A 14,824-nucleotide genomic window follows, 5' to 3' on the forward strand; every position below is an offset into this window, starting at 1 on the left:
AGCAGAGGACAGGTCTAGAAGGAGGAGTACAGAGTATTGTCCATTAGCTTTGGCTGTAAGTAGGTCATTAGTGATTTTGGTCAGGGCTGTCTCAGTTGAGTGATGGGGAGGAAACCAGATTGTAGATTGTCAAAGAGCGAGTTAGACAAGAGGTGGCATTTTCTGTGGCATTTGACAAAGCAGACCATGACATTATTACAATAAACTTTTAGGTGTTTTGTAGAATTGAGGGCACAGTACTGTATTATTTTAGATTGTCCCTGGCTCTTGGCTGGCAGATCACAAAGATGATGGCCTCGATTCATCAATGCAATGATAAAAAGACGCTCTGAGAAGTCTAAAAATATTTTATGCAACGGAGAGCTTTTTGAAAGTTTTGAAAATTTGCCGTTTTCACAACAGTATTGCTCTGCGCTGCAACGCAGCGTGGCAACACCAACTCGTTTGATTAATGACAAGCTACGGGATGCCTTTTGCCACAATTCTTAATCCAGTCCCTTTTCAGAAGTGCCTAATTCATTAAGACTTGTGCACGTCTACAACATGCTCCCTTCTCAAGATTGGTGTTAACAGCGCAGGCCTTGATAAATTGAAAACTATGTCTTGTCTCATCGTTCACTTCCCCAATACATTGACAAGTAACTAAAAGAAAGTAGCAGCATGGGAAATTTGAAAAAGATAAGAATGCACACCTCTATGGACTTGATCCAACAGTCACCAACAATTTATTAATATGGAGAGACAGGCAGCACATCCAGTAAAATGAACCATTTATTAACACATGCGATCTTTCATTTCCAGTGAGAGTAAGGAGTTAATGAAGACAAATGGAGAGGCGTTTGACATGGAGGTGCAACAACGAAAAATGACCTACAGGTTAAATCATTTTTGATTTTGCTAGATTGGACTTTTGCGGATGCAGTGATACCAAATATTTTTATTTTTAAGTATCTTTTATTGTATTGAGAAAATGGTGGACTCAAAGTTTTTGTTTTTCTTTTATATTTTTTTAAACTTTTTTTTTTTAACTATACAAGCTCACTTGACATTTTCTGTACAAACACACTGGATGTTGGAACGGGGTGAGATGATTTGAGATCAACTCTATCGGTCTCCAATCCATGACTGATGTCAATGGCTCTTAGTATTGGTATTGGGATTCTACAGTGCGCATCATAAGTTTCCTGTACGGCTACTGTGAAAACACAACATGGCAGTTGTTAAAGGGTTAAGGCTTATTTGTGAGTGGTGTGATGTGCCATCTTCAGCGATATAATTGGGATGTTTCCTGCATGTCTTATGAGTGATCCATGGGAACGTAGATATAATAGCAATGAGTAGGCTCACAACAAGTGTCCTTACATGTCCCTATCTTTGATGTCTGACAGTAGGAGTGAGTTTATCAGTTCTGAGTTGGAAAGCTGTAATCTAAGAGTACATAAGACTTGGATCTGGTCCACACCTTTACAGAAATACAGGATGGCATCAGTTAGTACATGTTAGACAACACTAAAATAAGGCAGGGTTGTCTCCTTACATAAACACCATGCCCTCAGCAATTCCTGACACATTTAATTAGCAAGTTAGTTCTTGCTTACATATTTCATTAAAATCAATAATGTTCTTTAAATGAATCAAAACACCATGTAAGCAGTAATGTGCTGTGAAATTAAGCATTAATTCAGAGTTAACAGCTTTAGAATAGCTTCTTACCATTGACAAAAATTGAATTAGAATTGAACAGACTTGTCTCCTGGTAGAAAAACTTTGTAAAAAATTGTTCAAAAAAGTCAGACGACAGATGGCAAAGAAAAAAAGTGGAGTAAATTACTTCTTAAGAGAAATAAAAAGGAGCGTTGCCTTCACTGCTGTTCCCCAACATAATTGTTTTATTGACCAGAATGTAACTGTGTTGTATTCTGGCTTAAAAGTAATCAAAAAGTATTCTAAACTCTGTGAGATGTCCTGTGTTCACAGTAAGCAAGATTCCTGAGCCCCTCTTATCATGTTTACAACCAAAAAAACCTTAAAGTAATATCTTTATTACTTATATCAAATATATAAAGAAACGGGCAAAAACCAAACACAGTTATATATACAATCATTAAAAAACACCAAAGGCAGTAACAATTGTGGTCAGGGAGTGGGGGAAGTGAGACAGTAGAGACTGCGAGCTAACTAGCTAACTAGCCCTAACAGCTGTCCCTTCCTGACCATGGAGGTTATCACCCTATAGTTTCGATATGGCGCCTCCCAACTCAACGTATAGTGTCACTAAATGACCCTCACTTTTGACTGCTAATACCCTTAGGTCATATAAAGATACCCTATATCAGTGTTAGGAGATGGACAAGTTATATAATATAATGACACACAGGTGACCACAGGACCTTCATGGGGTCTTTATATGTACACAGCTCTGGTAAAAAATAAGAGACCAACACATCAAAACCCGCTCATGGGCAGCCCAATCTCCAGACCTGAACCCCATTGAAAACCTCAGGAATGTAATCAAGAGGATGATGGATAGTCACAAGCCATCAAACAAAGAAGAACTGCTTACATTTTAGCGCCAGAAGCAGTGTGAAAGACTGGTGGAAAGCATGCCAAGACGCATGAAAGCTGTGATTAAAAATCATGGTTATTCCACAAAATATTGATTTCTGAACTCTTCCTGAGTTAAAACATTAGTATTGTTGTTTCTAAATGATAATGAACTTGTTTTCTTTGCATTATTTGATGTCAGAAAGCACTGGTTATTTTTTTTTTAATTTTGACCATTTCTCCTTTTTAGAAAAAAAAATGCAAAATTTATTGCTTGGAAATTCGGAGACATGTTGTCAGAAGTTTGAATGACTAAAAGAACAATTTACATTTTACTCAAAAATATACCTATAAAGAGAAAAATCAGACAAACTGAACATTTTGCAGTGGTCTCTTAATTTTTGCCAGAGCTGTATCTACAAACTTCACCATGTATTCACAGTAGAAAAAATACATCCTAGTGTCGATGATGATGCATGGATGTACTTGTGCAGGAGGCTGCAGATTATACTAATGCATAACTGATGTCTGCAGATGAAACGCCAGGAGCACAATGATACCAGTAGGTGAAGGTGTGATAAACTTGTAATCCCTGTGGTATGGAAAGTCATGGCCTGAACTTAATAGTTGCAGCATAGTCTCGATGCATTTACCCCATCTCTTAATCAGTTCAGGGATTCATTAGGTAAATGTCCAGTAATAAGGGGATATAGATAAGAGGTTTTCTAGATGATGCACCAGCTCGCTGTGTAGCATCACTTTACCTGCAGCCTGGGACGCTGGTGTATCAATTGGAACATTCTCTTGATGAACCCCTGGACTGATTAAGGCCGGTTTCACACTTGCGTGTGGCTGGTCTGCGCATGGCTGCGTAGTTCCTCCCTTAAGCTCTGCCTACGCTCCACCTACTTCCGTATGCATCCTGCGTACCTATCTTTAACTTTGGGTACGCAGGGACATGCGCTGTATGCTGATGCGTCCGCATGTGGCGTTTTGACGTGCCCGTGCACGTGAAGGGAGGAACTACGCAGCCGTACACAGACCAGCCACACGCAAGTGTGAACTTAGCTTAAGAGAGGGGGGAAACGCATTGAGACTGTGCTGCATCTATTAATGTGAGCACTATTTAGGCCTTGTCTTTCCATACCACAGGTGCTATAGTTTATATCAAACAAATAAAATAGCACTCTGTATTTCTATCGCATGTAAACATGAAATATATGAAATATTAATAGCATTACTGCTCTAGATAATAAGAAAAAATGGAGATGCTTAGCACATAATTTGGGCAATTCATGCATGCCAAGCAGCCAATGACAAGGCGATCTCCAGGTACTGGGAACCTATTTAATGTGAATCCTCTCCTAGGCTAAAGCCTGCATTTATGGGTAGGTAGGTCGCTGCTGCAATTAAAATAAAGAGAGGGCAGAACGCATTGAGACTATGCTACAACTATGAAGTTAAGTACTATTCAGGCCATGTCTTTCTATACTGCAGGGACCATAGTTTATATCACACATGAATGTATGCTACGTCACCTACTGGTTTTATTGTGCTCCTCGCGTTTCTTCTGAAGACATCAGTTATGCATTAAAAACCAAAGACAGAAACATAATGATTAAATACCCTGCAGTAAATAAATAAACTGCATAGTGCATGAAAATAAGATACAGTACTTAGTTAACATGTTTTTTGATTAAAAAAAAATGCGAAAGCCATCCCACCACTCCATGGTGACTGTAATTAGGACAGTCCTAACTCTAATATTAAAAACCTTACCATTTGTCAAGTGACACGCATGTAGCATGTAGATAAGGGCTGAGAGGAACTGGGCCCAACTAGAGGACACACAGCCATGGGAGACCACATCAATATAATGCCCAGCTCAAAGCAAAGGCAGGCCACACCTTTATATGCACATGATGCAGACAGAGAAAAACCCAAAGAACTGAAAGAGGGGCGGACACAGACAGCTTGGGGCCCCTGTGTGGGAAATGTGCCTGGGCCCCCTACTTTAAAGACGACAAAGCTATATATATATATATATATATATATATATATATATATATATATATATATATATATATATATATATGTATATATATATAGCCACACACATACATGTCATACATGTATATATTACATAGTTTCCATTATTATGTATATTGCCGTCCCTTATTATACAGTGCTCCCTCTTGTTATGTACAGTACCATCCCCTACATATTGGATTTTATTGAGCCCTGTTTTTTATTACATACTGTCCTGTCTTGTTAGCTGTATAATGCAATGGTGGCTGACGGAGCATGGGAAAGGAGGAGCTGCTGGACTGGTCTTCTGGTCACCGACTCCTCCATCAGTAGTAATTTTACATCTAACAACAGAGGGGACTATGTAATAAAAGAGGGCGCTGTGAATAACAAAAATAACAAGAATGCACTATGTAAGAGACAGCACTGTACATAACAGCAGAGGAAGCTATATAATAAGGGATGGCACCATATATAACTAGAGAGGATGGTATGTAATAAGGGACGGTGTTATACATAATAAGTGAGTACACTATACACTAAAGGACTGTGTTAGACATAATAATCGATAATAACGTCTTCCTCCACCTCCCCTGTTCCTAAATCCATTATAAATCCCCCTTCCTCCCATCCCAATCCCCCACACCCCTCATTGTCCTCCTCCCCCCGCATCCCATTATTGCCCTCTCCCCCACGCCCATGATTTCCCTCTTCACCACCTCCATCATTGCCTTTTCTCCCATCACCCCATCATTACCCCTTCCACCACCTCCATCATTTCCTCCTCCAAACCACCCCCATCATTGTCCTTTCCACTGCCATCATCTTTGTCTTCTCCCCCACCACTCCCATCATTACCCATTCCACAACTTCCATCATTTCCTCCTTCCCACCACCCCCATCATTACCCATTCCACCCCTCCATCATTGCCTTCTCCCACCACCCCATCATTGTCCTTTCCACTGCCATCATCAATGTCTTCTCCCCATCATTATGCATTCCATGACCTCCATCATTTCCTCCTCCCCACCATCCCCATCATTGCCCTTTCCACTATCACCGTCATTGTCTTTTCCCCACCACCCCATCATTGCTCATTACACCGCCTCCATCATTCCTCCTCTCCACCACCCCCATTATTGCTCATTCACCACCTCCATCATTTCCTACTCCCCCACCACCCCCATTATTGCCCTTTCCACCACCCCATCATTGCTTTCTCCCCCATCACCCCATCATTGCCCTCTCTGTCAACCCAATCATTGCCTTCTACCCCATCACCCCCATCATTGCCCTCTCCTCCACCTACACACATAGCATCATTCACCTCTCTGCATACACATATACACAGCACCATTCACCTCTCTGCATACACACACACAGACACACACACACACACACACACACATACAGCACCATTCACCTCCTGCATACACACACACACACAGCCCCATTCACCTCTCTGCACACACACACACCTTACCTCACCTCTGCGCACAGTATCCTGAAGCCCCACCATTGCCGGCAGCTTCCTGTCTCGCACAGCTGCGGCACTGAATGATGATGTCATTCAGCTGCTGCTGTGTGAGACAGGCAGTGCGAGCAGGAAGCAGAATGGATCAATTCACTGCAGCTCCGCTGCCATTTTCTCTTGCAGGCAGTGGAGCTACAGTGATTGCTCCCTGCCCGCTGCACAAGAGGGCAATCTGGCCAGGGCCCCCCATAGCCTTGGGGCCGGATAAACTGGCCAGATTGCCCTCATTAATAGCCACCCTGCAGGGGCCCCCTGGAGCCTCCAGGCCCCAGTGCAGCCACACCGGTTGAACTGGCGGTATGTCCACCTAATCTAGAATATAAACTGGTGTGCATGTAGTATGTAAGCACATGTTCACACTAGCCACTGATCAGTTATGCATTAGTATAATCTGCAGCCTCCTGCACTAGTACATCTATGCATCATCATCGACACTAGGATGTATTTTTTCTACTTTGAATACATGGTGAAGTTTGTAGATATACATGCTGTATAAAGACCCCTTGAGGGTCCTGGTTACCTGTGTGTCATTATATAACTTATCCATCTCCTAGCACTCATACAGGGTACCTTTGTATGGTCAAACAGTGTTAGCAGTCAAAAGTGAGGGTCATTTAGTGACACTCCACATTGAGCAGGGGGGCGCCATATTGAACCTATATGGTGCCAACCTCCATGGCCAGGAAGGGACAGTGGTTAGGACTAATTAGCCCGCAGTCTCTTTTGTTCCACTTCCCCCACTCCCTGACCACAATTGTTTTTGTCTTTGGCGGTTTTCAATTATTGCATATATAATTGTGTGTGGTTTTAGCCCATTTCTTTTTATATTTGATATAACTAATAATGATATTGTTTTAGGGTTTTTTCAGTCCTCTGGTTTACAAGAGCACCTGAGGCTATGTGCAGACGTTGCGGATTTTGTTGCGGATCCGCAGCGGATCTGCAGCTGCGGGTCCGCAGCAGTTTCCCTTGAGTTTACAGTACAATGTAAACCTATCGGAAACAGAAAACGCTGTGCCCATGCTGCGGAAAAAAACGTGCGCAAACGCAGTGGATTACATTCCGCAGCATGTCAATTCTTTGTGTGGATTCCGCAGCGGTTTACACCTGCTCCACAATAGGAATCCGCAGGTGTAAAACTGCAGTGGAATCCGCACAAAATCCGCATAAAAACCGCGGTAAATCCGCAGGTAAAACGCACTGCCTTTTACCTGCGGATTTCTAAAATCCACAGCGGAAAAATCCGCAGAGGTCCATTCTACGTGTGCACACAGCCTTACACTTATATCTTGGTGGTTGATCCCCCTTATCATGGGACACCAGACATTCTTTGTGTGATTGTATATTATATATACAGTGAAACGTCTTCATTAGTTCAGCCCTATTCTGTGCTAGATTTTCAGTACAATCTACTATTGTCCCTTTTATAGATACGACTACCCTTCTAGAAGATTGCTATTTACTGTCATTTAAAATTGGGTCTCACTGTTCATGATATGCTGTTGCAAAAAGCTTGTTTTCTTTGTTTCCTAGGTGAAGGACCACTTTGATGAAATGGATATTTCATATTTCGTAGTGGAGCTTGACCAAATAAGTAAGATATATAATAAGTGAAATGTTTTCAGTTCTATATATTAAGATCTAATGTAGTCATGTATCTTTCAGGCTTATTTTATATTTAAGCAAAACCAAAGAAATGAGCTGGAACATGTTAGTATAAGTGCAATGTGTAGGTACACATTCACATTGTGGCCATTAACAAACACAAACTAGAATAAAAGCAAAATGAGTAAATACCCTGCAGTAAGGCTAGGTTCACATTGCGTTGGTGCAGTCCGTTCAACGCATGCGTTAAACGGACTGCACCAACGCTAGTGCCTTTTAAAGATCGCGTTATGCGATCGTGATAGCGCAGATGCTCCACCTACGCTATCGGTGACGGACCCTGAAACGCTGCAGCCCGCGTCCGAGGGTCCGTCACAGAATGACGGCACATCGCTAACGCATGCAGATTATGACATGCGTTAGCAATGCGCTACATAATGGCAGTCAATGGGTGCGCTAACGCATCCGTTACCTAGCAGTAGTGCCGTTATGTAACGGATGCCATCAGCGCATTGCCATTGACGCAATGTGAACCCGGCCTAAGTAATGAAATAACTGGTAAGTAGTGAATAATATGGGCTAATTAGTTGACACTATTTTTATCAAAATAGCATAAAAAAGCCATCCCATCACAACAATCTGTACTCAATCAGGATGGACCCAAATTTTTGTAGTTCACCTATCTACCTGACAGCAGGCCTCAAAATAGGCTGGGGAAGAGCAGGATCAGATCCGACTGTTCAGACACGTGCTCATGGAAAGCTATGTAGACAAGATGCTCAGCCCAAAAAGGGAGAACCACACCCCTATATGTACAATGTCCAAAAACTAAAGCAAAACCAAAGAAATGAACGTGAACATATGTTGGTATAAGTGCAATGTGTAGGTGCACATTCACATTGTGGCCATGAATAAACACAACCTTGGATAAAAACAAAATGAGTAAATACCCTGCAGTAAGTTAATAGAAATATTACATATAAATGACATAAGGGACTTAGTTGACACTGTTTTAATTAAAAAAAAACCAAAAGCCATCCCACCATAACAAAGTGTACCCAATCATGATGGATCCTAAGTCTTGTTGTTTACCTATCTACCTGCCATCAGGCCTCAAAATAGATTGGGGCAGAGCAGGACCCAACCCTGACTATATAAACACCTGCCCATGGAAAGCTATATGGACTAAATGTCCAGCTCAAAAAGGGGGAACCACACCACGATATGCACAAAGTTCAAAAAATTAAAGCAAAACTAAAGAAATGAGCTGGGACGTGCAGTATGTTGTTATAAGTGAAGTAGGTTCATGCTCACACTGTGGCTGTAGTATTCCAGACCAGTCCAGACTAGTGCAAATAAATAGCAGACTGTTCCAGTAATAGGAAATAGCAGGCTGTTCCAACATGTGTCTGCTATGTGAACGAGCACACAGAGTTTCATATGGAGCCAGTCAAGTTACCCATTTGCGGACATTACTGGCCCAAGTTTTAAGACAACTGTCTGAATCCTGCTTTCATAACATACAGGTGCTTATCACAAAATTAGAATATCATCAAAAAGTTATTTTATTTCAGTTCTTCAATAAAAAAAGTGAAACTCATATATAGAGTCATTACAAACAGAGTGATCTATTTCAAGTGTTTATTTCTGTTAATTTTGGTGATTATGGCTTACAGCCAATGAAAACCCAAACTTCATTATTTCAGCAAAGGCTTCCTAAGTGTTTCAAAAGGTCTCTTAGTCTGTTTCAGTAGGCTCCGCAATCATGGTGAAGACTGCTGACTTGACAGATGTCCAGAAGGCAGTCATTGACAAACTCCACAAAGAGGGTAAGCCACAAAAGGTCATTGCTAAAGAAGCTGGCTGTTCACAGAGGGCTGTACCCAAGCATATTAATGGGAAGTTGAGTGGAAGGAAAAAGTGTGGTAGAAAAAGGTGCACAAACAGTCGGGATAACCGCAGCCATGAATGAATTATTAAGAAAAGGCCATTAAAAAATTTGGGAGAGATTCACAAGGAGTGGACTGCTGCTGGAGTCATTGCTTCAAGAGCCACCACACACAGACATATCCAGGACATGGGCTACAAGTGTCTCATTCCATGTGTCAAGCCACTCATGACCAATAGACAATGACAGAAGTGTCTAACCTGGGCAAGGAGAAAAAGAACTGGACTGTTGCTCAGTGGTCCAAGGTGTTGTTTTCAGATGAAAATAAATTTTGCTTTTCATTTGGAAATCAAAGTCCCAGAGTCTGAAGGAAGAATGGTGAGGCACACAATCCAAGCTGCTTGAGGTCTAGTGTGAAATTTACATCTGCTGGTGTACGTCCACTGTGTCTTATCAAGACCAAAGTCAGCGTAGCCATCTACCAGGAAATTTTAGAGCACTTCATGCTTCCCTCTGCTGATAAGCTTTTTGGAGATGGAAATGTAATTCTCCAGCAGAACTTGGCACCTGTCCACACTGCCAAAAGTACCAATACCTGGTTTAAAAACAACAGTATCACTGTGCGTGATTGGCCAGCAAACTTTCCTGATCTTGTCAAGAGGAAGATGAGAGACACCAGACCCAATAATGCAGACGAGCTGAAGCAACCTGGGCTTCCATAACACCTCAGCAGTGCCACAGGCTGATCGCCTCCATGCCACGCTGCATTGATGAACTAATTGATGCAAAAGGAGCCCCGACCAAGTATTGAGTCCATTTACTGAACATATATTTCAGTAGGCCAACATTTCGGATTTTAAAATCATTTTTCAAGCTGATGCTATAAAGTATTCTAATTTACTGAATTAATGACTTTTGGGTTTTCATTGGCTGTAAGCCATAATCATCAACATTAACAGAAATAAACACATGAAATAGATCACTCTGTTTGTATTGACTGTATATAATATACAAAATTTACTTTTTGTATTGAAGAACTGAAATAAATTAACTTTTTGATGATATTCTAATTTTGTGAGAAGCACCTGTATGTATCTTTTGGATGCCACTACATACAGACACGAAAGGGCATTATTTAATATATAGGCATTATAAGCAATGAAAATAATTATTCTAGGAAGTAATATAGGTTCCCGTTCAAGCTAAATAGTGTTTATAGATGCTTAGTTTTCAAAGTAGTTTAATTAACGTACTTTTTGCAAATGATTACAGCAACATTTTTAATTAAAAAAGTGTTAGTGATGCACATTGCATCACTAACAGCGCACTGGGTACAGTTTAGATGCTTGAAATGACGTGACAGTATCCCTTTAAGTATTTTTGCGACAACAGTGAAGCTATAAATAGAAGTGATTATCCCCTTCACCTCTGGGCCACTTTGCGTTTCTGTCTTTTGCTCTTCAAGTTCCCAGAGCCATAACTTTTTTTTTCCGTCAATATGGCCATGTGAGGGCTTGTTTTTTGTGGGATGAGCTGTACTTTTGAACTACCCCATTGGTTTTATCATATCATGTATTGGAAAACGGGAAAAAGTTCCAAGTGTGGTGAAATTGCAAAAAAAACTGCAATTCCACAGCTGTTTTTTTTGTTTTTAAAATGTTCACCAAATGCTAAAGCTGACCTGCCATTATGATTCTCCAAGTCATTACGAATTCGTAGATACCAATTATGTCTAGGTTTTTTTTTATATTTAGAATAAAATATACCTGGTCCTCTGGCAACGGTTTATTGATGACGTGGTTTTTATTTGGTCTGGTGGCCAGGAATCTCTTAACCAGTTTTTAATTGATTTAAATAAAAATGAATTATTTTTAAAATTTACTGCTAATACCAGTACCTATGAAATACATTTTTTGGATCTTAATATTTTTATTGAAGGGGGCATCATCCAAACGCGTACTTTTAATAAACCTACGGACACGAACAGCTTTATTCCCCTAAGCAGTTGCCATCTTCCACAATGGCTGTTGAATATTCCCAAAAGCCAATTTATGAGATTACACAGAAACTGCTCCAGGCCTCAAGACTCTGATGAAGAGGCAGACATTTTAACCAGCAAATTTCTAGAAAAGGGGTATAATGAAGACATGTTGGGTAAATCTAAAAGAGCAGCCCTCTCTAAACCGCGCCAGGAGCTCTTTAACCCTATTTCCAAACCAAAGAACAATTCGGACTGTATCCCAATAATCACGCAATTCAATGCAAATTCAAATATTTTGCGGAGAATAGTAAAAAGACATTGGCATGTACTCAAAAAAGATAAGGTTTTGGGGGACAGTATTACTGAAGTACCCCATTTTGTATACAGAAAAAGCCAGAATCTGAGTACTTTTATTGCCCCCACGGTGCAGAACAAATCGGGGCTTACTCAAACTACTCTCTCCCAAAGTATTTTAAAAGGTTTTTTTCCATGTCAGAAATGTAATATGTGTAAAAGAGTCCAAACACATAAACAACATAAGATCGGTGACACTGAGCTTTTGATTAAAGAATTTATCACGTGCTCTTCCACAGGGGTCATTTATATTATAATATGCCCTTGTAAAAAGCTATATGTTGGGCGCACTAAAAGACCTCTGCGAGTTAGAATTAATGAACACATACGAAATATTAAGAACAAGTTCATGGGTCACCCACTTTCAAAGCATTTCATTGAACATCATAATGGAATGATACAGCATATGGAGGTAGCAGGAATCGAGAAAATATGCCCACATTGGAGAGGAGGAAATTATATAAAGACTATGTCTAGAGCAGAAACGAAATGGATCTTCTTACGTGATACCATTATCCCCAAAGGACTGAATTGTGGGATAGAATTGTTTGGCTTTCAGTAATTAATCCTACGGATGGCGGTTATATAAGGACTGATACTTGGTGGTAGGGGCCATACCTGAGGAAGGAGACAGACGTCTCCGAAACGCGTTGTTCACCTGGTCCCTATCGCCATCCGTACCTCGTCTCCAGTCTCGTCTCCAGTCACGTGCGCGGTCACGCTGCTCACCTCGGCACACAGGTCCTGCAAAGGCGCCGTTCGTACCGCTCGCACCAGGGGGGACGCATGCTTGTTGGTACGCTGCTGCACGCGGTCCACAGAGGATCGACAGGCTGCTACCGGCCGGGGCAGCGAGTCAACACCTATTGGACTACTTCTCACAGCAACACTTCTCTCCCCTTGGATTTCTGACAGGGGTAAGAATTTTATTGAAATATTTTCCGGACTTCATTGTGCTGGCTATCTACATTGACACTGGATGCTGGACTTTTAAGTGTTGGTTCTACTGGGTTTGGTGGATCATCACAGTAGCCCCAGATCTATTGCAAACACTCTAGTCCTATATTTTAGGGATTACTACCAGCGCGAGTACAGATGAATGCAGATTCTTATGCAATCATCGATCTATTCTAGCTTTTTTTATATTTAAATGGTGAACAAAAAATCCAAAGTTTGTTAAAAAAAAAATTGCGTCATTTTCCGTGACCCCTAGTGTCTCCATTTCTTGTGATCTGGGGCAAAGTGAGGGCTTATTTTTTTGCACAATGAGCTGACATTTTTATTGATACCATTTTTGTGTAGATATGATCTTTTGATCGCCCGTTATTGAATTTCAATGCAATGTTGCAGTGACCAAGAAACAGTAATTATAGTGTTTTGACTTTTTTCTCCCTACCCCGTTTACTGATCTGATGAATTCAGATACCAGATATATGTTTTTTTTATTTTGTTTTAATTGTTTTATTTTGAATGGGGCGAATTGGGGGTGATTTAAACTTATATACAGTGGGTATGGAAAGTATTCAGACCCCTTTAAATTTTTCACTCTTTGTTTCATTGCAGCCATTTGGTAAATTCAAAATAGTTCATTTTTTTCTCATTAATGTACACTCTGCACCCCATCTTGACTGAAAAAAAAACAGTTTATTAATTTCTTAAAGAAAAATTGAAATATCACATGGTCATAAGTATTCAGATCCTTTGCTCAGTATTGAGTAGAAGCACCCTTTTGAGCTAATACAGTCATAAGTCTTCTTGGGAATGATGCAACAAGTTTTTCACACCTGTATTTGGGGATCCTCTGCCATTCTTCCCTGCAGATCCTCTCCAGTTCCATCAGGTTGGATGGTGAACGTTGGTGGACAGCCATTTTCAGGTCTCTCCAGAGATGCTCAATTGGGTTTAGGTCAGGGCTCTGGCTGGGCCAGTCAAGAATGGTCACAAAGTTGTTCTGAAGCCACGCCTTTGTTATTTTAGCTATTTGCTTAGGGTCATTGTCTTGTTGGAAGGTGAACCTTCAGCCAAGTCTGAGGTCCAGAACACTCTGGAAGAGGTTTTCATCCAGGATATCTCTGTACTTGGCCTTATTCATGTTTCCTTCAATGACAACCGGTCATCCTGGCCCTGCAGCTGAAAAACACCCCCATAGCATGATGCTGCCACCACCATGTTTCCCTGTTGGGATTGTATTGGGCAGGTGATGAGCAGTGCCTGGTTTTCTCCACACATACCACTTAGAATTATAACCACAAAGGTCTATCTTTGGATTACCAGACCAGTGAATCTTATTTCTCATAGTCTGGGAGGCCTTCATGTGCTTTTTAGCAAACTCTATGCAGACTTTCATATGTCTTGCACTGAGGAGAGGCTTCCGTGGGGCCACTCTGCCATAAAGGCCTGACTGGTGGAGGGCTGCAGTGACAGTTGACATCGTGGAACTTTCACCCATCTCCCTACTGCATCTCTGTAGCTCAGCCACATTGATCTTGGGGTTCTTCTTTACCTCTCTCACCAAGGCTCTTCTCCCACAATTGCTCAGTTTGGCTGGGCAGCCAGGTCTAGGAAGACTTCTGGTGGTCCCAAACTTCTTCCATTTAAGGATTATGGAGGCCACTGTGCTCTTAGGAACCTTGAGTACTGCAGAAATTCTGTTGTAACCTTGGCCATACCTGTGCCTTGTCACAATTCTGTCTCTTAGCTCCTTGGCCAGTTCCTTTGACCTCATGATTCTCATTTGGTCTGACATGCACTGTGAGCTGTGAGGTCTTATATAGACAGGTGTGTGCCTTTCCAAATCAAGTCCTATCAGTTTAATTAAACACAGCTGGACTCCAATGAAGGAGTAGAACCATCTCAAGGAGGATCACAAGGAAATGGACAGCATGTGAC

At 41.2% G+C, this 14,824-nt stretch overlaps 1 protein-coding gene across 1 annotated transcript in view; it reads left to right on the forward strand.

Moving 5' to 3' along the window:
* Nucleotides 1–14,824, forward strand: part of TXNRD1 (thioredoxin reductase 1) — a 124,064-nt gene that overhangs the window by 39,500 nt on the left and 69,740 nt on the right. The window contains exon 3 of the mRNA XM_077265660.1: nucleotides 7,641–7,701. Coding sequence (XP_077121775.1) covers nucleotides 7,641–7,701 — 61 coding nt within the window. The remainder of the gene's footprint in view (nucleotides 1–7,640; nucleotides 7,702–14,824) is intronic.

Source organism: Ranitomeya variabilis, chromosome 5 (assembly GCF_051348905.1).
Source record: "Ranitomeya variabilis isolate aRanVar5 chromosome 5, aRanVar5.hap1, whole genome shotgun sequence".
In the NCBI taxonomy this organism is placed as follows: domain Eukaryota; kingdom Metazoa; phylum Chordata; class Amphibia; order Anura; family Dendrobatidae; genus Ranitomeya; species Ranitomeya variabilis.